Source organism: Schistocerca serialis, chromosome 8 (genome assembly GCF_023864345.2).
Source record: "Schistocerca serialis cubense isolate TAMUIC-IGC-003099 chromosome 8, iqSchSeri2.2, whole genome shotgun sequence".
Classification (NCBI taxonomy): Eukaryota; Metazoa; Arthropoda; class Insecta; order Orthoptera; family Acrididae; genus Schistocerca; species Schistocerca serialis.
Window position 1 is genome coordinate 254918214 of NC_064645.1, and position 26364 is coordinate 254944577.

Consider the following 26364-nt stretch of genomic DNA (forward strand, 5'->3'; position numbering starts at 1 on the left):
CCATTGTTGGAGGTGTGGCCCCTTTTCTGCCACGTGCCATCAAACGCCACTGTGAGGTCACGACTGCCGTCATTTTCTTCCACTGCTTCTTCCACAGCAACCTGCATTGACTTCTGTGCTACATCTTCAACTGCAGATCCTAGTACATAATTGTAAGCTTCAAACTTTGAAGGTGCACTTGGAAGATTTAGAACACCACATAGCATATCACCAGCTGCTTTGCCCTTACCAATTGCTCGCAATCCATAAACTAACCTAATATTTACACTATAAAGTTCAGTTTTCTTGTATCCATTATTTACAGTTACTGAAACCGAACTTGGAAACTTACAGCTGTATTTACAAACACTGCATATTAAATTAAACTGGGCAGCCAGGCCAACATGGGATTCTACTTTCAGAGAAACGTTTCCATGACATTTTTTGCAGCACAAACTGTTTTCAAGAGCTTCACACAATATATTCGTATCAATGAGTTCAAAAACTTCATTCCCTCTATCAAGTAAATTATATTTCTCTTCCAAATCTCTTAGTTTTTTATGAGAAGCACTGTTTTCATTTGGTGTAAGTTCGTTCGGCAAATCAGTAATAAGTGGATTCACATTTTCCAACAGTGATGATGATGAACTGCTTTGCTTTGCTAATGAATCATTATTTCTTTTCTTTTGCCAGTTCACACGCTTTTTAAATACTTTTGCTTTAGCTCTAGGCATTTTCACTGCGAAAAATGAAGCACTAAATACGAAATAACTCAACAACAACTACTTTCTTATATCACACTGTTTACAAAACAGTCCCGCCACAAAGTCAAAGAGTAACTTGAGGAAACCAGAGAGAAACATTTTCGGGCAACTAGTGTATAAGTAGTCGCTGGAAACCGGGATATTTGAATTCATGTCACTTTAAAGGTACTGCCAAAAAGTTCATGGTCAGCCACGAGAGACGTGTATAACTAAAGCGCAATACCCGATCTCACAAATATATAAAAATAAAATAGTTATAATTGTAGTAGAGCTATGTATGATACGTCATTTTAAAGAGGAAACATGGCAGAATATAATACGCCAATAAAAAAAAATTCGATTTTTTAACCCAAAATCCGATTCCGTATCCCCTTAACATAACAAACAAAATGTCAGTTACTAAGCTCATTACTTCCCTGTATTCCATCATTTTACTTGAAATTATGAAGCCCAAAGGGCAAAATAGGTACAAACCTTGCTGTCTCAATCCACTGTACTGATTCCAGAAGTGTGAAGCAGACAGGCAGTGGGTGAGATGAAGAAGTGACACAAAAGCCTGAAGGCATTGGACTCAGAGGACATACTGGTGCTAGGCCTGATTCTGGATCAGCCCTGACACAACGGCAAGTGATACCAGCAATGTGTGTTGAATCTACCCTCATGACATTGTTTTACTGCAGGCTGTGACCCCAGAACCAGGCATGTGGTATTAAATTCCAGAAAGTTCAAAGATATACACACAGTGTGAAGTCATTACACACACAAGAATCCAACCTGGGCAACAAAGTAATGTGTCGCTTAAAGAGATGAGGGCATAGCAGAAAATACAGTGTTATCCTTGTCACTTCTGTTAGATCCTGCCATTTATCCCCATCAACTGTTGTTAAATCCTAGTTTGATCCAATTCATCATTGTTAAGACATACTGTTGATGATGCATGCTGTATTGAATTATAATTCCCATGTTTAACTTAAGAAAAATTTATTCATGACACATTGTTCACAAAAAGTTTAGACTGAAAAATTGTTCATGATCACTTGAGAATAAAACATACAAAGCTCACTCTGGGAATATCATTTCTGAAGGAAGCCTGTTCCCAATCAGCTGTAGAGTGGCATCTGTGGGGGCCACACACTGTGGAGTGGCGTGAAGCAGTGTGGAGATTGATGAGCTGGGAGTGTAGCTGGCTCATGGCCCAGAATCAAGTGAGAAATTGCATGTTGCTGCTGAAGGGTGCATATTGCCTTAAGTATTCAGCAGGTGGAAGCATGTCTGAAACTGTGTGATGTGTGCACGGTATTTGTTTCCTCAATAGCAGTGACACCAGTTTCTTGACAAGTGCACTGCTTGGTAATGTGGCTGGTGCTTCCTTGTGGCACCTGTAACTATCAGTGTATCAGCAGACTGTTTGTACACAGAATGCTTGTAATCCCCGCCCCCACCCCCGTTCCACTGTCCCGAGATATTATCAAGTTGGATATCTATCTAAACCTCTCCCTGTGCACAATGGAGTTAATAAATGCTAATTTTTTTATCAGTGGGTGAGGGTAATAGCATTATTTCCTTAGTTATGCGAAGAGGTGACTAGCTATCACATTAAATTCAAATACATGATAAATTCTTGAGTTTATCAGCACAATTTTACTTTTTTAAAAACTTAAATATTTAGTAAAAGTTACTCCAGATGCAACAACAATAATAATGAATAAAAAAGATGACATTGTTGTGACTTAAAACTTGAAAAGTTCATGAAGTGAAGCACATGTCAAATTCAGCTCTGTAACATATTAAATTTTAACTGATTTAAATCTGCAACTTGGCAGCATTGACTGCATTCATGCTTGGAATAAAAGAAAAGTTGTTGTCCTACTGTGCCAGCCTCAGTGACCAGGTAGCACCTAACTATGAAATAATTGAGAGTTATTAAATTCATCATTACCTATACCACTGGTGCTGCTTGTAAATCTTATCATTGGAATATGAATGTGCTGCCTGTGGGAGTTGCAGATAGCTCATTACATCCACCTGGTGTGCATGCACTGCTGTAATGTTATTGGATGAGGCTGGAATGTGGAGTTTGCAAGGCAAAGTCTCTGCTGGAAGCAACCTGACTGAAGAGTAGTCCAACTGTGTGCAGAACCCAAAATGTTTCTACTGAATGTAAAATATGAAGTGTGTCTGCTGCAAATAGAGGCTTAAGAGTCCCCTTCCGAAGCAGAGCCTAAAGTCACTCTATTCAGAGCATAAACCAAAGTGTTGGGAAAGTTTAGAGGGCATCAATTTTGCACATTTTTCCTGCAGTGATTGCCAAGCAGTGATTGCCAACCAGAAAGTATCATTTTTGTCCTGAAAATGAAAAAATTAAGCAGATGCTAGTGTACTCCCACCACTGTAGAAAAATGTGGCTCTTCCAATCAAGTATACTGATACAACTCTTCCAATAAATTCCTTATATGTCATAATACTCAAGACAGACCATATATCTTAAATTTGGTGCTTTTGTACAGTGTTTACTAGTGTGATACATATAAAGAGAAAAAGAAGAAAGAAAAAAAAATTTTGGCCAAAATGCTGAACAGGTGACTAAAGTGCTTGACTGTCAATTCCAGGGACTGTCCATGCAATTTGGAAAGCTTTTGAGATCAGTATATCACCTAAAATGTTTTCTGTGAAGAATGGCTCAAAAACTGGTTATGTTGTTTACAAAATCCTCTTTTCAGCAGGGAAGTGTTCACAGATGCTGTTAGCATAAAATTGTTACAGTGTGTGCCTGGCTGATAATGTCCCCTGCCCCCAGGAAGCAAGTAGAGCACAATGATCTGCTATCTTCAGCATCTATTCCCCCTTACCTTAGTCTGGCATGAGGAGCTGATGATTTCCCTACCTTCTTCTACTGAACTTGGTTGCTTTGTGGTAGGCACACCATGCAAAAGTTGTCTTAGCCGATACCCAGTACATGCAATCGTAACCAAATTCTCTCTGAATTTGATTTGATTTAATTGTAATTTAATTAATTTGCATGTTAAACTGACTCTAACCTGAATATAAAAATGTGGCTAGTTTACACAATGACATATTTCTGAATGAAAAGAGAACTACTGCTTTGACACTTTTCAGTGGGCCAAGGATAAGGAAGCCACAGGATGAAGATATTGTGCTGAAAACATGATGTGGTCACTCTGTGGCTGATCTATAACATTTACATTCTACCAGAACTTTCTTAAAACTTTTTTTTTATTGAGGAGGTGCACTTCAGGAAGTTAGGTTCAAATGTGAAGAATGATTTTTTAAAACAATGAAAACTCAACACTGGACTGTCAACAGCATAATGAAAATAGAGGCTGCTAAATGCATAAAGATGACATTAAGTTGCAGACAGGCACAACAAAATGACACTTACAGATTAGCTTTCAGCCAAAGGCTTTGTCAGAATAGGAAACAAGCACACGTTCATTCACACAAGCAAGCACATCTCACATGCGCTTGGCCACCTTCAGCTTGGACCAGAATAGAATTTCCTTTATTTATATTCTTATTAATATGTAACTAATACATTATACCAATGAACAAACGACATATATTTTATTCCTATCAGAAAGAAAATACAGTATATAAATCTGTTTAATTAGACTCATTAATTCAGGTACACAATATGTCCTGCAAATCCTAACATAAAGTGTAGTGTTCTGTAAAATATACAAGTTATGATTAGTAATAATTTACTGTCACTAATAATAATGGTAATTACTACTTTAGTTGGAGTCACAAATGATGGTCGAATTTATGCTTGTGCCGTGCACCTACATTACGTATGATCCAATAGCCAATGAGTGTTCACTATATTCCAAGCACTCTGCTGTGAACACTGTAGCTAATGTGAGCATTAAAAGTGATCATAGAGAGACGTTTAGGGAATTATGATTTCATTTTTTGTGATTCATCATTGCTAATTGTGGTGGTAAGTGATAATTTCTGCATAAGTAAGCAAGAGACACAATTTACAGGATATATGCTTTCTTAAAGCGGAAAGCATGCTCATGTGCATAGGGCAACTGTCACTTGGAATCATCAACAATGCAATCCCTATCCATGCCTCAACATGAACGAACCACCATTGTTCATGGAGCACAAAGAGAAAGCTGCTAGTTTACAAGAGGATATATTATTCCTCCTACATTTATACTGCTTAGATGCTGTATGTATTGGCTACTTTATGTTATTCATTTAATCCACTTTACTGATTTCAGAAACGCTGACAAAGATGAAAATCTGTTTCATGTGAACATAGTGTTAACTGGACTTTACATACCCAAGTTTAAACTTTCTTATAAAATGTAGAAAGGAAGTTTAAGATGGCACAGTCTTGAATATCTTGGGATTTACCATTACCTTTCTAATGTATGTCAGCAACTGTTTACAGACTTTTATACTGTAATATAAACTTCATTTTGATCAAAATTATAAGAAACAAGAATGGACAGGAAGATAAATAACACAAAAAAGGATGCACCACAAAAGAACTATCAGAATGGGACAGAAATGGATGGTGGTATATACACAGACAAAGAAATGATTACCGTTTCATAAAAATTGGATTTATTCAAAAGAAAGAGATTCACAAATTGAGTAACATAAGTCAGTACCCCACTGTTTCATGTCTGGCCATCATACAAGCAGTTCTTTGACTCGGCATTGATTGACAGATTTGTTGGATCTCCTCCTGAGGGATATCTTGCCAAATTCTGTCAAGTTGGCATGTTAGCTCACCAAAATCCTGTGTTGCTTGGAGAGCCCTGCCATAATGCTCAAAATTCTATTGATTGAGGAGAGATCCAGTGATCTTGCTGGACAAGGTAGCATCTGACAAGCAAAATGACAAGCAGTAGAAACTCTTCCCACATGTGGTTGGGCATTATCTTCCTGAAATGTAATCCCATGATGGCTTGCTATAAATGGGAACAAAACAGGGCATAGAATGTTGTCGATATACCACTGCACTGTAAGGGTGCTGCAGATGACTACCAAAGGGGTTCTTCTATGAAATGAAATGCCACCCCAGTCACTCCTGGTTGTTGGGCCATATTGTGGGCAACAGTCAGGTTAGTATCCCACTACTGTCAAGATCACACTCTGATATGTATTCACTGGTCATTGGGCCTCAAACAATGTGTCCGGTGAGGTCCCAGACAATGTTGGAATACCACCCTAACTATCTGCCATATGGCCCAACAGCCAGAAGTGATTGTCTGGGGTGCCCATTATTTCATAGCAGGACCCTTTGGCTGCTGTCTGCAGCATCCTTACAGCACACCAGCATGTCAATAATATTCTACCCCATTTTGTTACCCTTCACTGCAAGCCATCCTTGGATTACATTTCAGCAAGGTGATTCCCACCCACACACAATGAGAGATTCTACTGCTCGTCTTCATGCTTGCAAAATCCTATCTTGGCCAACAAGGGCGCTGGGTCTCTCCCTAATTGAGAACATTTCAAACATTATGGGCAAGGTCCCCCAACCAGCTTGGGATTTTGATCATCTAACTTCCTAACTGGATATAATTTGTTGTACTAGGCCTCAGAAGGACATCCACCTGCTCTATCAACCAATGTCAACCTGAACAACTGCTTGGATATGCGTCAAAGGTGGACCAATGCATTGTTGACTTGCTCGATTTGTGAAGCTCTTTCTCTTGAATAGATGATCCAATTTTTCTGAAATTGTAATCAGTTGTTTGTCTCTACATCAACATCAAATCTACTGATTTCCATCCCATTAAAATAATTCATTTGTGGTGCATCATTTTTTTTTCTCTTAGAGTGTATTTCTACTCCTAGTAATGTGCTTGAGATTTTCAGTTCATCTTAAATTCACTTTTATTATCAACCATAACATATAATTTGAGTCTATATGCATTCGCACATAAGTGTAACAATCCCAAGATACCTAAAGAGGCCTTTATGGGATACTTATTTGCCAACTTACATAGAACAAACAAACGAACACTGTCAAAACAGGCCTTGAATGCTCAATGGTACCGACCAACCACCGTGTTATCCTCAGTCCTTTGGTATCACCAGGTGCAGGTACAGAGAGACACATGATCAGCACAATGCTCTCCTGGTCTTTGTTAGTTTTTGTGACTGGTGCCTCTACTTCTCAGTCAAGTAGCTCCTCAGTTGGCCTCAAAAGGGCTGAGTGTGGCACACTTGCCAGCAGCACTTGGTAGTCTAGGGCAGGGAGTCATTCAAGTGCTAGCCAAGCACAAGAGTATTAACTTTGGTGATCTGATGGGAACCAGTATTACCACTTCTAACAACCCAACCACAACAAAGGTCAGCATTTAATAATGATTGTGGTGTTGCTCACGCTGCTAAATACTGCATTTATGGGCAACAACAGTCATATTATGTGGCAGGTGTCATTAGAGCACAGTTAATAAAGTCATTTCATGTAATAATCAAAAAACTAGGGACTCATCTTTTCATGTTTCCCACACTGGTCTCGTCGTAAAATCATGGCTCAATTGTTGAAAATCTAGGTGGTTATGATTCCAAGCTCGGATGCAAAGAGGCCTAGGTTTTATTCTGCTATATTCAAAAGTTTTGTAGATGCGCTTCTCAAACCATTCTTGGAGATTAAACCTTTCAAAGATAGCACAATAGTGATGAAAAAAAAAAAAAAAAAAAAAAAATCAGCACTCCGAATTTAAGTTACACTTCCTTTTAATTGATTTTATTGCAATATCACGTAACACACAAAACAACACTTCACAATACAAAACATACTTGAAAACATCTTCCTCACAATCACTGTTAAAGTTTACATTTTATAAGCTGACAACAATATTTGTCTTTCCAACATGACGTCCACGACTTGACTTTCTCAACGTCCGACTCTCTAACAACTTAAAAACTAACTAACAATCACTTATGCTCCCAAAAATCAGAGTTACAAGTATGTCAAAGATCATAGTGACAAAAGAAAGAATACACATAAGAATAATATCATTGCAATATAAACATATCGATGTATCAAAAGTAAAATCAAATCTGAATGTTGTCTTAGAAATATGTTAAGTAGTTAACAGAAATACAGTAGAATATTACTGGTATCGAGAGGTTCAGGTGAAGTACCATAATGGTTATGTAGTTCAAGTACCATTACACACTGCAGCAGGGGTGTTGGTGTCAAGTTACATAGAGTAAAAAAAAATAGCTCACATCTGATTACAATGTTGCCAGATTGCTTTCCTTATCCATATCCTACCATATGTATGCATGAGATGAAATTTTATTCGAGACATTTTTGTATTGCTAATATGCAATAAATGCCATTATGACACCTGAGTATGCAAATTTTGGTTCACCCTGGTATAATAATATTACTTCAGGGTTCTGTAGAATAACTATTTTTGTGATCTTAGTTGCATTGCTGAAGAATGTTATGCCACAGGACAGAATTAAACAGAAGTATGTGAAGTATGATTGCAATTTCAAGATGACAGTTTTCCATTAATGCTTGGTTCACCTTTAATTTTCAGATCCTTTTGAGCTTAAACTTGTGAAGCGAGAATACCACAACGGATGGTACTCATTGAATTCATATTTTGCTGCTGTCTTTATTTCGAAACTTATTTGTATGGTATGTATTGGCCAGTTAATTGTACTAACATTACAGTAGTCATTAGTTAGAAATTTTAACTGTTAAAAACATGTCTGTTTAAATTTCAGCATGCGTGGACATTGGTATTTGTCCCACTCTCCTATTTACTCTCCAGCCAGCCTCTTGAATGGTACAGGTTCCTGATGTATTCTTTGCTGTTTTTCCTAGTTTCTATAGTTTCTGAGAGTTATGGTCTTCTAATAGGAACAGTATTCCGCCCACAAGTAAGTGAAATCTTCTTCTCAAATGTAGTATTGCAAATTTTTGCTTCAATTATATATTTTCATTATTTGCAGTTTTTCTCAAAAATTTACATTTTATATTAATGGGTATACCTAATTTTCTGAAAATCTAAACAACAATATCTAGTTTCACACATACAGAGAATTAGGGAATTTCTGTAGGACAAATATATGACAGTTTGAAAATAACTGTGAAGTTATGACTTTATGAGCAAATCAAATGTGAGGAAGTTTTATCTTGAAGAGTTGTACATAGGAAAATAAAAGGACGATATCTGTAACAAGAGGTGAGATACCAAGAAAATAGTAAAACTGGACAGTGCTGTGTGTACAAGAAAGTCAATGATACTGAGGGTCAATAGAGAAGAATGGCCATTAGAAAGTAATTTTGAAATAAAAAAGAGAAAATAATTTGTGAAACCAAATGTCATGTTGGAATGAAGTAAATGGGGGAGGGGGCGGGGGGTGGCAAAATATAAAAAAGGACAGAGAGAAAGGAAGAGTAGGAGGAGGAGGAGGATGAGGAGGAGGTAAGCAATGAGATGGAATGCAGGAAGGAGAAAATGACAAAAGGTACAGTAAAACAGAATGCTGTAAATGAAGTAAAATAAACAATAAATACATAAAGATGAATATAATAGAAAGAAACATTCCACATGGGAAAAATATATTAAAAAACAAAGATGCTGTGACTTACCAAACTAGAAAGCGCTGGTAGACAGACACAATAAAAAAAAAAAAAAAACACACAAACACACACACACAAATTTAAAGCTTTCGCAACCCACGGTTGCTTCATCAGGAAAGAGGCAAGGAGAGGGAAAGACAAAAGGATGTGGGTTTTAAGGAAGAGGGTAAGGAGTCATTCCAATCCCAGGAGCAGAAAGACTTACCTTAGGGGGAAAAAGGGACATGTATACACTCGCACACACACACGCATATCCATCCGCACATATACAGACACAGGCCTGTCCCTTTTTCCCCCTAAGGTAAGTCTTTCCGCTCCCGGGATTGGAATGACTCCTTACCCTCTCCCTTAAAACCCACATCCTTTCATCTTTCCCTCTCCTTCCCTCTTTCGTGATGAAGCAAACGTGGGTTGCGAAAGCTTGAAATTTGTGTTTGTGTGTTTTTTATTGTGTCTATCTACCAGCACTTTCTCATTTGGTAAGCCACAGCATCATTGTTTTTTAATATAAATACATAAATAAATAAATAAGGAGAAGCATCAAGGAGGAACATTTTTATGGGTTAAATTTTTAATTGTTTTCTTGTACTGCTCTCTAGATAATTTTAAAAGAGAAATTTAAAGTTTCAGAAAAAATCTCATTTTGTTAGTACACACTGCTTTCAATCATATTGCAATAATTACAGGATACTACACACACTCTGCAATATAATGAAACATTTGCAATTTTGTACATGTTGGCTGGGGAAAACCACCCTGCAGAACTGTTCTGATAGTTATTTTATGAAGCAATTGTTTCTGGGGATCAAAATATAGACTGTAGGTTAGATGAAAATGAATTATGAGCATCATTATATTATTTCCACGACACACACTGACAAAGTCAGTTTCCAAAGGACAAAAAATATTGCCTGCCACATCAATTTAAATTTTGGATGCAATTTATTTCATAATTAGAATCTGCATCTATTAAATTGAATAACATGGTTTACTGCTGAAATTCTAACACTTTTATGCTGCTCTAAGATACACATTTTTCCTCACATAAAATATTTTTATTACAGAGAACACATTAGGATTGGAAAATACTGAACAAAATTAAGTTTATAAAGTGACTGAAAAACTAAAATATTAACAGCAGTGGTGCAAAATACATACTGTCTGACATTAAAAGTGAAGCATACAAAAGGAGGAGGAAACAAATTATAATTGACAGGTCGACAAGGTATGTGATGTTATTCCTGTGATTACAAATTCGAGTCAAATTTATGAAGAACTTTGTGTATGAACCCACTTATCAGTGTGATGTCACACTTACTCTGGGCTGGATACACATGCTGATTTGGTTGGAGAGGGTGTCAAAAAGATATTGTATCCTTTCCCGAGGTAAGCTGGCCCACCACTACTGTAAGTGGTCCGCAGTAACCTGCATACTGGTACTGGGACAGAGTTGATGTCAAAGCTGTTCCTACATGTTGTATCCGAGAGAGATGTGGAGGTCTTACTGGTCAAAGGAGTTCCTCAACATCTTACAGACAGTCCATTGAGACACATACCCTGTGTGGATGAGTGTTGTCCTGTTGAATAATGGCATTACTATAATGTCATATGAGAGATAACACGTGAGGACACAGGATGTCTGTTACATATGGTTGTGCCATCAGAGTTCCCTGAAGTACTATCGGCCATGACCTGAAGTAATACCCAGTGTCTTTCAACAACGTGATGCCAAAAGTAACACCACTGTGCCTCTCCAAAACTTTGAAAGAATGTGACCTCCCACAAATCAACACCAATGATGGTCAGTTGGGATAGTGCAGAACTGCCATTCATTGCTGAGTGCTACACTGTGCTATTCATCAGCAGAACATGAGTCCCAATCACAGCACTACTCCAAATGCTGGTGTTTGTGTTGTAGTGTTAACTACAGCCTATGTATGAGATGGTATATCCTTAGTCTTTCTACTGCTAGTCTGTAACCAATGGTACAGAATGACACATGATGCAGGAAGTCACTTTATTACTCTAGAATGGCAAGTACTGATTTGAAGAGATAACTTTGTGCTTGTTGGACAATAAAGTGACCATCCCTTGTGGTTGTCATACAAGTATATGTTCAACCAGAGCCTTAACAATGAGTAGGCCTGCAATTGTATTCCCATGCAGCCATTCAGGCTACTATCAGATTTGAATGGCCCCATTTATCTGCATATTACATGATTCGACCAATAGGTCAAATATAGTCCCATATTGAGGCCCTATTTACACTGTGTCAGTTGCTGATAACATTGCCTTAAATGACTATGTGGCATCTCTGTGTCCTTCACAGTGATTAGGCAAGTTCTGATATTGTTCATGTCCATTATATATCCTACCAGGACTGATAACAACACTAAACATCAACAGGACTAATGCACTCTGGTGGCTGTTCTACCTGGTACAGAAAATGGCAGCTCCAATCATTTTACATATCCGCAGGTGAGGTGTACATGTATAAAGTTACATAGACAGTCAAGCATGCCTTCTGGAAGGTTCACTGTTTTTTTTCAGGCAGTGTGTAATTATTGGAAAAAAAATTGAATGTCTACCCTACTATTGTCTTTGCTGAAAAACAGACAGAACCTGTTATGTGCTGAAGTGAAGAGACTTCGTTGAGCTATATAGGAAATTGGGTGAGCAGACCATTAATAACAATTTAAGAGACAGTTCAAAAACTGAGTTGTAGTAAAAGAAAAGTGTTACTGCTGGCAGTAATCATGGCACAGTTGTTGGCTAACAATTGCAGGAAAGATAAGGATTACACTTAGAAGATGCAACAGATCTACTGAAGAGAATGCCTACACTAAGCTTGTCCATCCTCTTTTGACATACTGATGCATCATGTAGGATCTGTCCTAGATAGGACTGATGGAGTACATCAAGAAAATTCAAGGAACTGCAGCACATCTTGTGTTATTGAGAAATAGAGGAGAGAGTGTCAAAGACATGATACAAGATTTGGGATGAACATAATTAAAACAAAGGTGTTTCTCATTGCTGTGGGATCTTTTCATGAAATTTCAATCACCAGTTTTCTCCTCCATATACAAAAATATTTTGTTGATGCTGAACTACAAAGGGAGAAATGAATATCATAATAAAATAAGGGAAATCAGAGCACCTACATAAAAATACAGGTGTCATTTTCTCTGCATGCTGTATGAGTGTGGAATAACAGAGAATAATTGTGAAGGTGGTTTGATGAACCATTTGCATGGCATTTGAGTGTGATTTACAGAGCAGCCATGTAGATGTAGGTGTAGATATAGAGGTGTAGGATTAGGGTACCAGGTCACAAGTGTAGTAAAACCTAGTGCTAACCTTGACTGAATAACACAATTTATTGAGGAAATGACTAAGGGTTCAAGTAAATGGGCCCATGTATTGACAGATTTTAAGAGCTAAAGAGCTCTCAACAGATTGGACAAGAATAGCATCAAAGATAATACATCAACAAAGAACATATTTTTTGGTGAATGCTTAATTAGCAATGAACACATTTATTCCATAGTGAATGGCCTCTATGGCCATGGTACACTACTAACCATACTAAATAACTTACCTGGTTACAATGAAGGGGTACCACGGAAAACAGTTGGAGTGGTATATGAACAGCTAATAGAGACTTTTAAAGCCAACCATATAGGAAGTGGATTTGAGGGATCCAGATAATGTGACAGATATAATTTATTTATAGATGCATACTATGTGCATCATGGAGGTTTGCAGAGTACAGATGTAGATATTGATGCAGATGCATTTTCATCAATCTATGAAAACTGCTTTCCCATAAACCAATAAACTACGTTAACTAAGAAGCATCTGAAATTCTCTGGATTACAAAAAAAGTTAAAATATCATGTGGAAGGTGAAGGGAATTGTAAGAAATAATTAGGAGAAACAGAGAAGCAGGACTGATTTCAGACAACAAGAAATATTGTGCTATATAAAGAAGTGTGATTAAAATAAATGTACAGAATTAATAATACAGATAATAAAATTAAATTTATCTGGTCAATAGTTAAGGAATGGGAGGACTTTTTTATTAAATAAAATAACAAATTATAGCAGTCAGGTAGCCAACATGTTTAATAATCACTTTGTATAATTTGCTCTGAAGACTGGAGTGGCCAGTTCAAGGTGTAAAACAATAGAGTAGGCCAACATGCAAGCAGCAGTATCAATACCACATATGTACAGGTAAATCACAATTAATTCTTGCTCTGCCAAAGAAATTAACAACATAATTAACTCCCTCAAAAGCAGAAACTCTCATGAACTTGATAATATCTCAAGTAAATCACTAAAATCCTGTTCTGAACATGTATGAAATGTATTCAGTTGCATATGTATTACACAACTAATGCAAGCTATATTTTCAGATAGACTAAAATATGCTATTGTGAGACCCCTTTGCAAGAAAGGTAGTGAAACAAACATTAATAATTTCCAACAAATCTCACAACTTTTTTCAGTTATGTACACAAGACCTTAACGTACCACTTTCGAGGTAAGATACTTAGTCTCAATTTGGATATAAAAAGGATCCTTCCATAGCATGCAACTTTCAAAATATAAGAATTGGTTTTTACTAAATTTGAAAGTCAAAATAACTGTCAAATGCTATTTTCTCTAACTGTTCAAAGGCATTTGTTTGTGCATTACACAGTATCCTCCTGCAGAAGCTCAATTATTTCAGCATAGAGATCATGCTGGTAACCTGGTTTCATCATATCTACGTAAAAGAATGCAAATTGTCACATTAAGAACCCAGGGAGCATAAGAAGTAAAACATCATCTTCCAAATGGGAAATAATGGTTATAACGGTACTTTGCGGGCAGGCGTGTCAATTAGCATCATATTAATTAAAATCGGGGAAGAATTAAAACGGGGAAAGTAGTACAAAACTTTAATAACTGCACAGTATTATTAAGAAGCAATATAATGCAAAGTAATAAAAAGCAAAGTAGCAAAGACCAAGCGGGACAGAAAGATATAGGGGCGCGTCTGTTTTTTAATACATATAAAAGAACATGTAACACATTATTGAGCTCTCTACCTTCAGTTATCGCGATCGGGCTGGTCAATGAAAAAGAGGTACGTGACTGCGAAATTCATTGAGGAGATTATTTAAAGACTCTTCAAGCACGTTTAAAATACATTATGTGTGACGAAGTGATCAGAGACGTTTATTGTCGGGTGGAGTGAAAATGAATCCGACAACATAATTTGAACTTTGTGTTAGGTGGGAAAAATACTCTTGGGAAACTATTATGGTTGTGGAACCCACGAAGGTTGTGCACAATGGAAAGCTATAGTTTACATAATTCTGCATTTTATAAAATGGTGAAACGCGTGTGCGCGGAACATTAATAGAATCTTATCCTTGGACGGTTGCAGGGTAACTGATACAAACAACATGCCAGCATAAAAATTAGTTCACTTATTAACTACCAGATATTAATTAATGGGGACCTGAAATACTAAAAAAGAAGGATAGGATCATCACCTCCAATCCCGATTCATATTTCATATTTAATTAGTGAAAAGAGAAGTGTTAGTAAAAAAACTACATTTCAATTTCATCCACGGTTTTGGCTTCATTACGTAGTCTTGACTACATGATAAACAATATCTGTGGAAGTTGTAAGCAACATATCGTCATAATATTTAGCCAACCAATATTGTGGGACACCAAAAATGTAAAAGCATGAAATTGTTCTTACAGCGGATGTGTAATGTGTGAGTGCGATGAACTATATTGAGAAACTGAACATACATTACGTACTTGCATGTTTATCTGCGAAAATGGTCCTTGTTGGTACATCAGCATAGAGTTCGAATAGAATCACTGGAATATTGCAAACCATTCAGATTAATCGAACATCTAAATACGCATAATGCTGGTACCACTAGGATGTGTTCTTTCTCCTCACCCCCATGGCAGTAATTGAATTAAGAGTCAGCCAGGATTTACATTTAAATCAATTGGTGACCATTGAGCTAGCGTCACGAATTTTCAAACGTCCACTGCCATGTATGAAGGCAAGTGACACCACGAGTGTTAACGTCAATCGAGGGGTGTCGTGATCGTATTGAATGACATTGAGCGGTTACATGGTGTACCACAGGGATTGATATTGAGCCTATTTTTGTTCTCATGTGCTAAACTTGAGGACAAAAGTAACTTTCACATGTGTCACATAACTTGATGAAATTTATAACATACTTGGAAAGAACTGCTTTGCTATAGTATGGATGGTAATGGGAATAAATATGCATTGAGACAATAAGAAATGACACTCCTTCAAAGACAATAACTACATAGAAGTCACCGTATTTCATGATAGTCCCCTCGACATTGCAAACAGTGGAGTACAGTTCCTGAGAGGGATGTGATCACCACAGATGGCAACACATTTTCTGCAGTGTCCTCCCATGCTGGCCACAAAGTTGCTAAGGAGTTCTTGTGGTAGGGTATTCTCACCTCCACCAGTACAGTTGGCAACTGCTGGACAGTCTTTGGTGCATACTGACACGCTACAATAAATTTCCCCAATACATCCCACAGGTGCTCAATGGGATTTAGTTTGGAGGAAGGTGCAGGCCAGTACATTTGTAAAATATCCTCTCCTTCCAAGAGATCCTTCATCTACTAAGATAAATATCAATGTGGTCACACATTGTCATCCATAAAAATTAAGATAGGGACAAATACACCCTTAAAAGGTGCACATGGGAAAGGAGCACAGTGTCACAATAATGTTGACCAACAAGTGTTTCATGTTCAAAGATTTGGAGGTCAGTCTGCCCATGCAACATTATGCTTTGCCACACCATAACACCTGGACCAGCAAAGTAGTCATGTTTGACAATGCTAGACATACCCCCATATAACTAGAGGTATGTAATGCACTCAGGTACATTGTTGAATATGATCACTTTGGTGGCCCATGAGTTATGGTGTGGCAACACATAATGTTCAATGAATGGGCATACTACCTCCAAAACTTTGGAAATGGTATACTTAGCACTGAACATTACTGTTACAATGCACTCCCTCCTATTCCACTCCTTCAACTGTGCTGTTCAGTATGATTATGCATTGTCATACATAAGAATGAAATCAGGCCTGAATGCACCCATGACTTTATTTTAATGGATGACAATGCATGATCATATTGAACAGTGCAGATGGAGGAGCTCTTGGAATGAGAGGATATTTGGCATGACCTGTCCATTCCTTTATTTAAATCCTACTGATCATGCATATTTTTCCTTGCAAAGACGTACTGGATCAAGTCCACATGCCCCAGTGACCATTCAGTGATTGTCAACCACAGTAGTATGGGAAAGGATTGCCCTACTACAAGAATCCTTACTAACCTTAAGATCAGTGTGGTAGCACTTTGCAGAAAATACATTGGCATCTGTGGCTATCACATGTACTATTAAGAACCTTGTCCCACCACTTGTAATGTCCAGTGGTCCATTGTGAACTGCAGTGATCTTAGTGTAATTGTTGACTTTGAATAACTATGCTATTTCTGTTGCTCTAATTGCATGTTTCTGTCAGTTATGTTCTGCACTACATGGTAGCAATTTTTTTCATGTATCGTTGAAGTTTGATCAAACTACGTTATGCACCAGTGACACACAATGTGAAAATTACTTTCCTTAAGTTTTACACACCAGTGTATAAGTGATTTCTCTCATGTATCCAAGAAGCAAAAACAGTTCTCTCTGCTGATAATGGAAGTATTATAACCAAGTGTAATGGAGAAACTGTGATATTTGAAAATTTAAATATAATTTTCTTGAAAATTGATAATTGGCTCTCTACAAATGTACTGTCACTGAACCTAAATAAAACACAATATATGCCAAAATATGCTGCAGGAGGCCAGAACACACCATTAAAAATAATGCTCAAAGATAAGTCAATAAATGAAGAATGACATTGTAAATTCTATGGATTATGTACCAATAAGAATCTTAAATGGAAGACATGTGTTACAGATTTTAAATTGCTGAGCCCTGCAATTTTGTGTTAAGGATAACATCAGATTTTGGAGATAAAAATGTCAAAAATATGTCTACTTTTGCTGTTTTCATTCTCTTTGGGGTATGTTTTCACTGAGGCAGAAAGTGTTTGTTGCACAGAAGTATGCTATAATGTTAATATATGTTATTGACTCAAGAACAACTTGAAGACAGCTCTTTAATCAAGTAGAGATACAGATAACAGCCTCACAGATAACAGCCTTACTGTCAGCATCAATCACAGCTGAGAAACAACAGTAACAATCATAAATATAATACTAGGAGGGGAAATGATTTAAACTATTTTTCATTCATTTCACTCCTCAGTATGGCACAGAGAGGAGTTCACAATAAAAAATCTTTGTCCACGCATCCAGTGATGAGAAGAATTTAATAAATAGTAAAATTAACTTCAAATGCAAACTGATCATGTATCTATTAGATAAATCCTTCAACAAAGTAAACTCTTCAATAAATTTTGTGATATCTTGGCCATACTTATTATTATTATTTAACTCTGTCATGGCATTTTTACAATGCTTATTATTCACAGAAAACAGTTTTATGGTCATAAAAGCCCAAATCTTATATACATTATTTTAAATGAGCCATTTATAAACTTATTCCCTTATTCCCTCTACTAATCTCTAAATTTTTTTAAATTTTTATTAATTCTTCAATTGTCATATGTACAATTACAGCTTATGGTTTGTTACATAGTTATATTTGTTTCTGTAAGAGTTTTATTTAATTCATGAAGTAAAAAATTTGATGTGTAACATAAGTAAAAGAGAACAGGTTATGTAAGGAAGCACAATTGCCGAAGTGCTAATAGCAGTAATATTGCACTGGTTTTTACATGACTATATTTTGGATGGTGCTTCAGTTAAATTAATGCTTGGGGGTTACGGAGTGTCAATAAGACACTCTGGGATGGTTGCCATATACTGTTGATGGAACTGGTGAATGGCGCTCCAAGTTTCCACCTTCTCAAATTGTCTGAATTACATATACGCACTTTTGCTACCATTGACAAAAATAGTAATGCATGTGCACCACCTGTTCCTAATAAATGAATGCTGTATGCCTCAGATGGCATTCCTAGAGTTTTATATGCTGTAAGTCATAAAAAAATTGTTTGTTAACAGAAAGTTAGCCTCATGTACACTAGTGCCATTCAGAGCAATCTTCCGACGTATTATTTTCGCCCACTCAAAAGATATGTTAAGCATTGTTTTTGTAAAGAAACATCTTTTGTAAAACATTGTTTACTTATGAAATTGTATTACACAGTGTAACAATGAAAATTCAGTTGTAAACAAATACAGTGTATACCACATGATCAGTGCTGCCTAGCAGCTTAGTTCACTTGGCTTCCAATTTGTTTGTTGGTATCAGTTTGCACTTGTCTCATGACTGAGAATGTTGGTGAGATACATGTATGTAATGAAAAATTTTGTATCATATCACAGGATTGGTAAGCTAGAGAACTGTTTTCTACTCATTATATTATGCCTCTAATCATTGGTGAAATATGAAACTTCCTGGCAGATTAAAACTGTATGCCAGACACTTGAACTTGAACTTGGGACTTTTGCCTTTTGCGGGTGAAATATGACTTATTTTCATGTCTTCTGATACCAGTTTTGTGTTGCATTTTATAGCCTTTGAAAATGACAGAATGTCAAAATGCATAAAGTGATTTTGGAAATAATAAAAAGTGTGATCAAGACACTCAAAAAGTTCCTAAAGTGCATCCAAATGACCACTTTGGCACATAGCATTATTGTACAAATTGCAGCTAAGTCAGCTCCACTGCCAGGAGATAATTTATTAAATCAAAAAGGGGATACATTAAATTTGTTTAGCCCATTTCAAAAATCTAATGAATTTTGCCAATGTGTTACATAGTGGCATTTCCAACCTAGAATAACATCCATTCAGCAGTTGATATTTCTTCTCATTTATCAGATAGTAAGTATTACTTTTTGTGAACTGCAGTATAACTTAATGATCCTGAAATTCTTACAGATAGGTGCAGTGATTGGACCCTGTGTTGTATCACCAGTTGTTGCCCTGTGGCAATACAATCTTGGTGTGTACCATAAAATATCACTTTTCATGAAAATAGTGACAAACATGAGTTTCATTCGTCTGGGAATGATAGGAATGATAATAGCTATGATGAGAGACAGGAAGCCCATGGACTGTGATGTAATGTTCTGCCCTTTCCAGTATCCTCATGTGATTCTCAGGTCAGTTAATATATTTTCTTTACATGTAATGTAGCTATAAGTATGTAAGGGTTTGTATATGTGAATTACTTTATTTTTGTTATTCTTAAATTGTAAAAGTGTGTCCAGTATCTAATCATGGGTAAAATTGCTACCACTAATGCTACTACTACTAACACCACTTCAGCATGGAATGTTAATGTAAAGTACTGATTTAAAAGTTCATATATACAAAACATAATTTCAAAACATATTGATCATTGTAGTGACTTACATTCTTCATACCTTTGTGAAGAAATAACATCAGTTTGTTTTCAGATATTTCATATTCCTTTATCTATGTTTGTGTATTCCTGTGTGTGTGTGTAATATCAAATTATATATTCTGCAGAAGTTAATCATTAGTGGGACTAATCTTACCTTTTTAAGGATAAAATCACTTAATCACTTGTTGATTATTTATAGTGCCTGGAAATGAAACAAGTATTGCACGCAACAATAGTTAAATGGAAACCTTCAGGTCAAGAAATTTGGTCAGTTTTATGATGTGACACACTTGCATGATGCTGGCCTCACATTTGGGAAAAATATGTGTCCCACAGGAGACCACCACACAATGACAAACACAACAAATTTTATTAAGTCAAGAAAGCAGCTTATTACAGTGGTAAACCAGCCATGGAGTGGCTCACAATAATAGTCCCATAACACATATGCAGAGGTAAATATGTAACTAAGTTAGAGCTTGCTGGGACCATCTCTGAAAGTTGTTGGCTGGCCAGTAGAATGTACATATGAGAAGCTGCATGTGAAACAATGAGTGGCAGCCTTTGACAGTTGTGAGACTCCTAACTGTGCCAAACTTCCAGCTGTGTTGAACTCCTAGCTCCACTTGCTGACTTCTGTGATGTGCCTTAAGACTGCACTTCTGGATCTCAGGTGTGGACCTATGTAGATCACTACATCCCTCCCCTTTGCACGCAGTGGAGTGTTGCTGATCCCTTTGATAAGCTGTGGATGGACACAATGTGGAGACAGTGTCCACATGCAAGAAGGCCCTGGAGGTGAGAGGAGTGAGCAAACCCCAGTCATTAGAGATGTAGTGAAACAGGTGGAGTAAGCAACTCCAGACCTAGGGAGATGGGCCAAAGTGACTGCCTGAGGAACACCCCAAAGGCCCTGTTCCCCCTTCACCCCTGCTGGTGCACAAGATGACAGAATCAGTGATGGACAGTACAAGCCAGGATGCATGCCAGTGACTGTTGGCAGTGTGCAAAGTGGAGGTGACACTACTACAGGCTGAGGCTGCTGTGACATGCACTGGAGCATCACCAGAGTTGCTGCCAAAGTCTGTGAAGTCATATGCTCGTCAAGTGGAGGTGCTGCCACAAGTGAAAGAGCAGTGTGGAATTCTTCCTGGTAGGTGGTGCCAAGTGGTTGGGGTACCAGCAAAGGCATTGTTGGGACAAGTGAGGGAGTGCTGCTAAAGATGCTGTACCTCCCAGTCCCCTGTTCATGGAGTGAGTGCATGGTGGTTGTTCTCACACATGATGACTGCTGGTATCCAGTGGGGCCACCAACCAAAACCATGTACACTGACACCCGTCCTCAGTGTAAAACCCAGAATGCCAGAACGCAATGGTGGGCGAGATCCAAGACAGAGGAGGTGGAGCAGTGTACTTGGCTGGCACCCATGGAGAAGCTCCTCTGGGCTACGGGAACTAGTAGGAGTCATCCAGGTAGTCCTCTTTGATGGGGAAGTCTTCCAGATATTTTTTAATCTGGTTCTTAAAGGTGTGAACCATGCACTCAGCGTCCCCATTGGATAGTAGGTGAAGGGGAGGGAATTGAGCATGGCGAGTGTCTGACTGCACACAGAAATCATGAAACACCTGAGACAAGAACTGGGATCCATTGTCAAAAACAAGGATAACTGGAAGATCTTAAAAAAAAAAATTGAAGAGAATAGTAGCCTTGGTGGTGGCTGAGAAGCACCAGACCATGAACTGAAAATGCAAAAATGTGTCAATGACAATTGGAAATGGACCCACGAAATCAATGTGGGTGCATTCCCAGGGCTGGGTTGCTGGAGGCCATGGAGAGAATGATCACCTGGGTCAGCCTCTTGATTAGCACACAAGATGTGTAGCAACTAAGTGTTCAAGCTCTTGGTCAATGCTGGGCCAGTAAATATGTCTGCAAGCCAAGGGTTTTGTGTGCCCCATATAACAGCTGTAAAAGTCTCCCATTGCAGATTCCTGGAAATGATCACCTAGGGATCCGTATCATCTGTGAAGATCAGAAGGATCCCATCTAAGACATAGAGCTGATGACACAAGACAAAGAAGTTAAGAAGCAGATCGGAACAACAGCTCAGAGGATGAGAAGGTCAACCCTCTTGGAGAGAGTGGACTACCAGCCTGCAGACAGAATCAGCCACTGGGAATGTCATAGTTGTATTTGGAGAGGAGCAAGGCCCACTGCTGCAATCTGTGGGTGCCTTATTGGGGACCCAAACGGATGGACTAAATCATGAAATTAAGGACTTGTGGCTCATAATTAGTTGGGGTTTGGTGCCATACAAGGAAATATGGAATTTTCTGACCACATATACAATGGGCAGAACCTCCTTGTTGATCTGAGATTACTGTACCTGTGCTGTACTGAGGGTTTTGGATGCAAACACCAGTGGCTGCTCTGAGCCATCAACATTCTGATGGACAAGGGCCACCCCCACATCAATCTGTGATGCGCCCATAGCTAAAACCAATGGTTTGTTGGGATCAGAGGTAGCTAGACATGGTGATGACTGGAAGTGTTCCTTCAGTGTGTTGAAGGACTGTCACAAGCTGTAGACCAAATACAGGGACCAACTTTGTGTAGGAAGAGATGGAGTGGGTGTGCAATGGTGGATGCCCTGAGAATGAACTGGTGATAATAGCAATTTTACCCCAAAAAAATGCCTTCAGTTCACACAATGAATAGGGATGTGACTGGTCTGTAATGGCTCTGACAATACTCTGCTTGAGTTGGATGCCCTGCCTCAAGATGATGTGATCCTGAAACTCAAGAGGTGGTTGGAAAAAATTGGACTTCTGCAGATTACAATGCAGATACACAGATTGGATATTTTAAAATGGGAACAGAGGTTGTGCAGGTGGTCACTCATAGTATGTACTATAATGATGATGTTATCTAAGTAGTTGAAGCAGTGTGGAAGATTGGACATGACCTGTCCCAAACAACACTGAAAAACTGCAAGGGCACTTGGCAACCCAAACATAAACAATTTGTATTGATTGGGGTTGAATGACATGTTAGTGATCACAATATGCTGGGACTCATCATCCACAGGTACCTGGTGATATGCTTTGGAAAGATCAAGTCTGGAGAAGAACTAAGCCCTGATAATCGTTCGAACAGTTCGTCATGATGTGGCTGTGGTTACGTCCTGATCATGGACTGTGAATTCATGGTGGCCTTAAAATCACAACAAAGAACAATTAAACAGAGGGTTTCTTAATGATATTCACTAGAGGATATGGGAACTACAATCCAAAGAGAGGCGAGCTGCTCATGCTCCAGCTTGACTTTAACCTGAGGCACCTGTTTACCAGCTATACATACAGAGAGCCGAGACCTGAATATGTTTGGACATTAAGTAGAAAACTGCCAAGTTGGTGTCTACCTGCTGGTGCAGCTGTTGTTAGAGAACACAACCTCAATAAAAAGCTTGTTAGATGCATGCTCAGGAAGCAGCTCTGATGATTAGATTTCCTGAATATCCATATCCATGTTCTCTGATGCTGTGTTCTGCACAGTAGAGTGACAGACTAACACAATGTGGCCTTTTTTCTGACACTTGAGACCAATGGCCCAACATTGGGGGCACTCAGGTCTTTCATGTTTGGAGGAACATGGCAGACATGATGGTAACAGGCAGCAGCAGCTGGAACATTGTACACACGCTGTGCAGGAGCTGCAGGATCAGCCAGCTTGCACCACCACATCATCATTTCTGGAAGCAGCAGATGCAAGCCAGGCTACCCTGAACCACTGCAACATTACACCTGGCTTCCAGTTGCTGACAAGCTACTTGTTAGACCTCATAAAACTGGGCAATTGACAAAACCTCTTCAAGGGAGAGGTTCTCCAACTGGAGGTCCCATAGCTGGACTTCCGTATCCAGGTTGGAGCAGATGGTAAAATCAGAAACCGTGATGCCAACATATGACTCTTTTGACTTGTCCATGACAAAATAGCTCTTGTGACTAAGGCCGTGGAGGGTTGCAGCCCAGGCATGATAAGACTGATGGGGCAACTTCTTGCATTGGTAAAATTCAACCCTAGTGGCTGTGAAATGCATGCAGTGGTGATAATTGGAAGACAACAACAAACATAAAGTATCAAACAACAAGGAGGCTTCCTGCAATGTGGCCAACTGCCACAACACCTGATAAAAATTGGGAGTGTCTGTAATGTGGAAGGCATGAAAATGTTGTAATAGGCAGTGTTCAAACACCTTCAAATCTTTCACCGCCTTGTCAAATGTTGGAAGCTTAGGAGGAAATGAAGCTGGAGATGAATTTTTGCAAAGAAATACTTTCAATTCTGTTCCTGCGCCAATGTTTGAATCAGAGACTCCATGCCATGACAAAAGGCAGAAAGCAACTGCACAATCTAAAATATGTGAAGATACAATCCTACTTATCACCAATTTGTTCTAAGTCCACAAGGGAATACCACAGAATGGCTGACACACCGAACAATGAAGTTAAATCTAGAAAACAATTTATTATAATTGATACACTAGTCATGGAATGGCTCACAATAGCTGTATGATAACAAATATGCGAAGGTAAACATGTAACTGAGTTAGTGCTGGCCATGACTGTATCTAAAGGGTGTCAGCTCACCATGAGATTGTGCAGACAAGAGGCTGGATGTGCAACCATGAGTGACAGCCTCTGTTTGTTGTGAAACTTCTAGATGCAACTGTACACATCTGTGGCATGCCTTAGAGCTAAGTGCCCAGATCTCAGGTGTAGATCCATGTGGGTCATTACAGTGGCTTCAAATCCCCATATGACCATTAAGATTTACATTTCACAGATTTACTTAAATTGCTTGAGACAATTGCCAGGATTCCTACTTTAAAAAGGCACAGCTGATATCCTTCTCCATCCTTGTCTAATATACACACTTGTAATATTTGGGATTTACTATTTGGGTATTGTTAAGTTTTATGTTTCTCAGTATTCAATAGTTCCTGTAGACACATTCAGCAGTGAGTTAGCATAAAAATGTTTTCCTATTATCTTCCCCACAGGATGCTGAATGCAGAAGAAGAGAGCATTACTGTTCAAATTCTTGGTTTATTTGGAATGTTCGTAGTACTCAGAGTCATCTGGTATCTCGTCATCAGATTGAGGCTATCATCTCATTTCTACAACATATGGATTAACTATGCCTACAAGATATTCCGGTGACACAGCCATCACAATTGAAAATGTACTGAATATCTGATTTCCTGAGTTCAAATCTAGAAAATTAATTTTGGCAGGGAGGTTGCAACAAGAGAGAGGACAATTCAGACACAAAAAGTCACATCAATATTGTTGTTTTATTGCTTTCATTGATGAATTAAAAAGGTGATACCATAGTTTCTGAGACAATGAAAATAACAGTATTACAGGTATGCTTCAGTTTAATGACATTGTTGGACTGAGCTGTTGAGTGAAAATATTACTTATTTTCATGTTTAAGTGTTCCATGTATGATTACTGCTTAATTTACATTCTAATTTGTTGAAAGCCAAGAACTGCATCATTGTATTAATGAAACTGTTCAGTAATCAGACATGTATTACAATGTTAAAATCAAATGTTTAATAGAATTAATATGCTTTAGAGGATTTAAATTAAACTGATACAGTATACCTTACAAAGAGAAGTTAAATGTAGACTGAAGTTCAGTAAACCTTAAATTATGTACTGTGAGTGCAACAGATACAGACTTCAAAAGCAGTACAGTATGAAATAAAAAATGTACAGTAAATATTTCACTTTACTCAAATGTGTTTCTGTATTGTCTATTCTACTACAGTTGCAACTGTTTTGGTTTCTGATTTTACATAAGATAATATATTGCTGTACATCTAGTTTATCCACAAACCGACCCTATTTTGTAGATACAATCATAAAGAGAAACCTTGGACATGGAATGTATCAAGTAATAAATTAATATCAAAGACAAAAGACACATTACCTCAGATGAATCAGGAGCTTCAGTTGACTCTATCAGAACTTTAGTTTACTTGTAAAAAAAAAATCTATTCAGTATATGTATTGCACCCTTTTCCAAAATATTGGATGATAATTCATTTACAATATTAAGCAAGAATCCACTTTTGTTTAACTCACATACATATGAATAAATAAATCTGTGCTTGCTAATGGATAGCATGTCAAGTCCAGAAATTAGAATTCCAGCAAATTACAACGCAATGTTTGACAACTAAGGCAATATCATGTAAGGGTGGCACAAAATTGCTTTGGTGCTTATTGTACTCCCAAACTATCTCATCAGTATAAATTAGTTTTCCATTTAAAATGAATTTTAGTCACTAATGTTCAACATTAAAGTCAATGTGAATTAAAAATGTGCACTTGATCCATTGTACATTCAAGAAATTCTTCATTCTGGATT

General features: G+C 37.8%; 1 protein-coding gene across 1 annotated transcript in view; it reads left to right on the top strand.

Moving 5' to 3' along the window:
• LOC126416119 (ATP-binding cassette sub-family G member 1-like) overlaps positions 1-26115 on the top strand; it is a 379097-nt gene extending 352982 nt beyond the window's left edge. Inside the window, exons 10-13 of the mRNA XM_050083643.1 lie at positions 8288-8388; positions 8478-8633; positions 19454-19677; positions 24986-26115. Coding sequence (XP_049939600.1) covers positions 8288-8388; positions 8478-8633; positions 19454-19677; positions 24986-25145 — 641 coding nt within the window. The 3' untranslated portion in view covers positions 25146-26115. The remainder of the gene's footprint in view (positions 1-8287; positions 8389-8477; positions 8634-19453; positions 19678-24985) is intronic.
• The last annotated feature ends 249 nt before the right edge of the window (positions 26116-26364 follow it).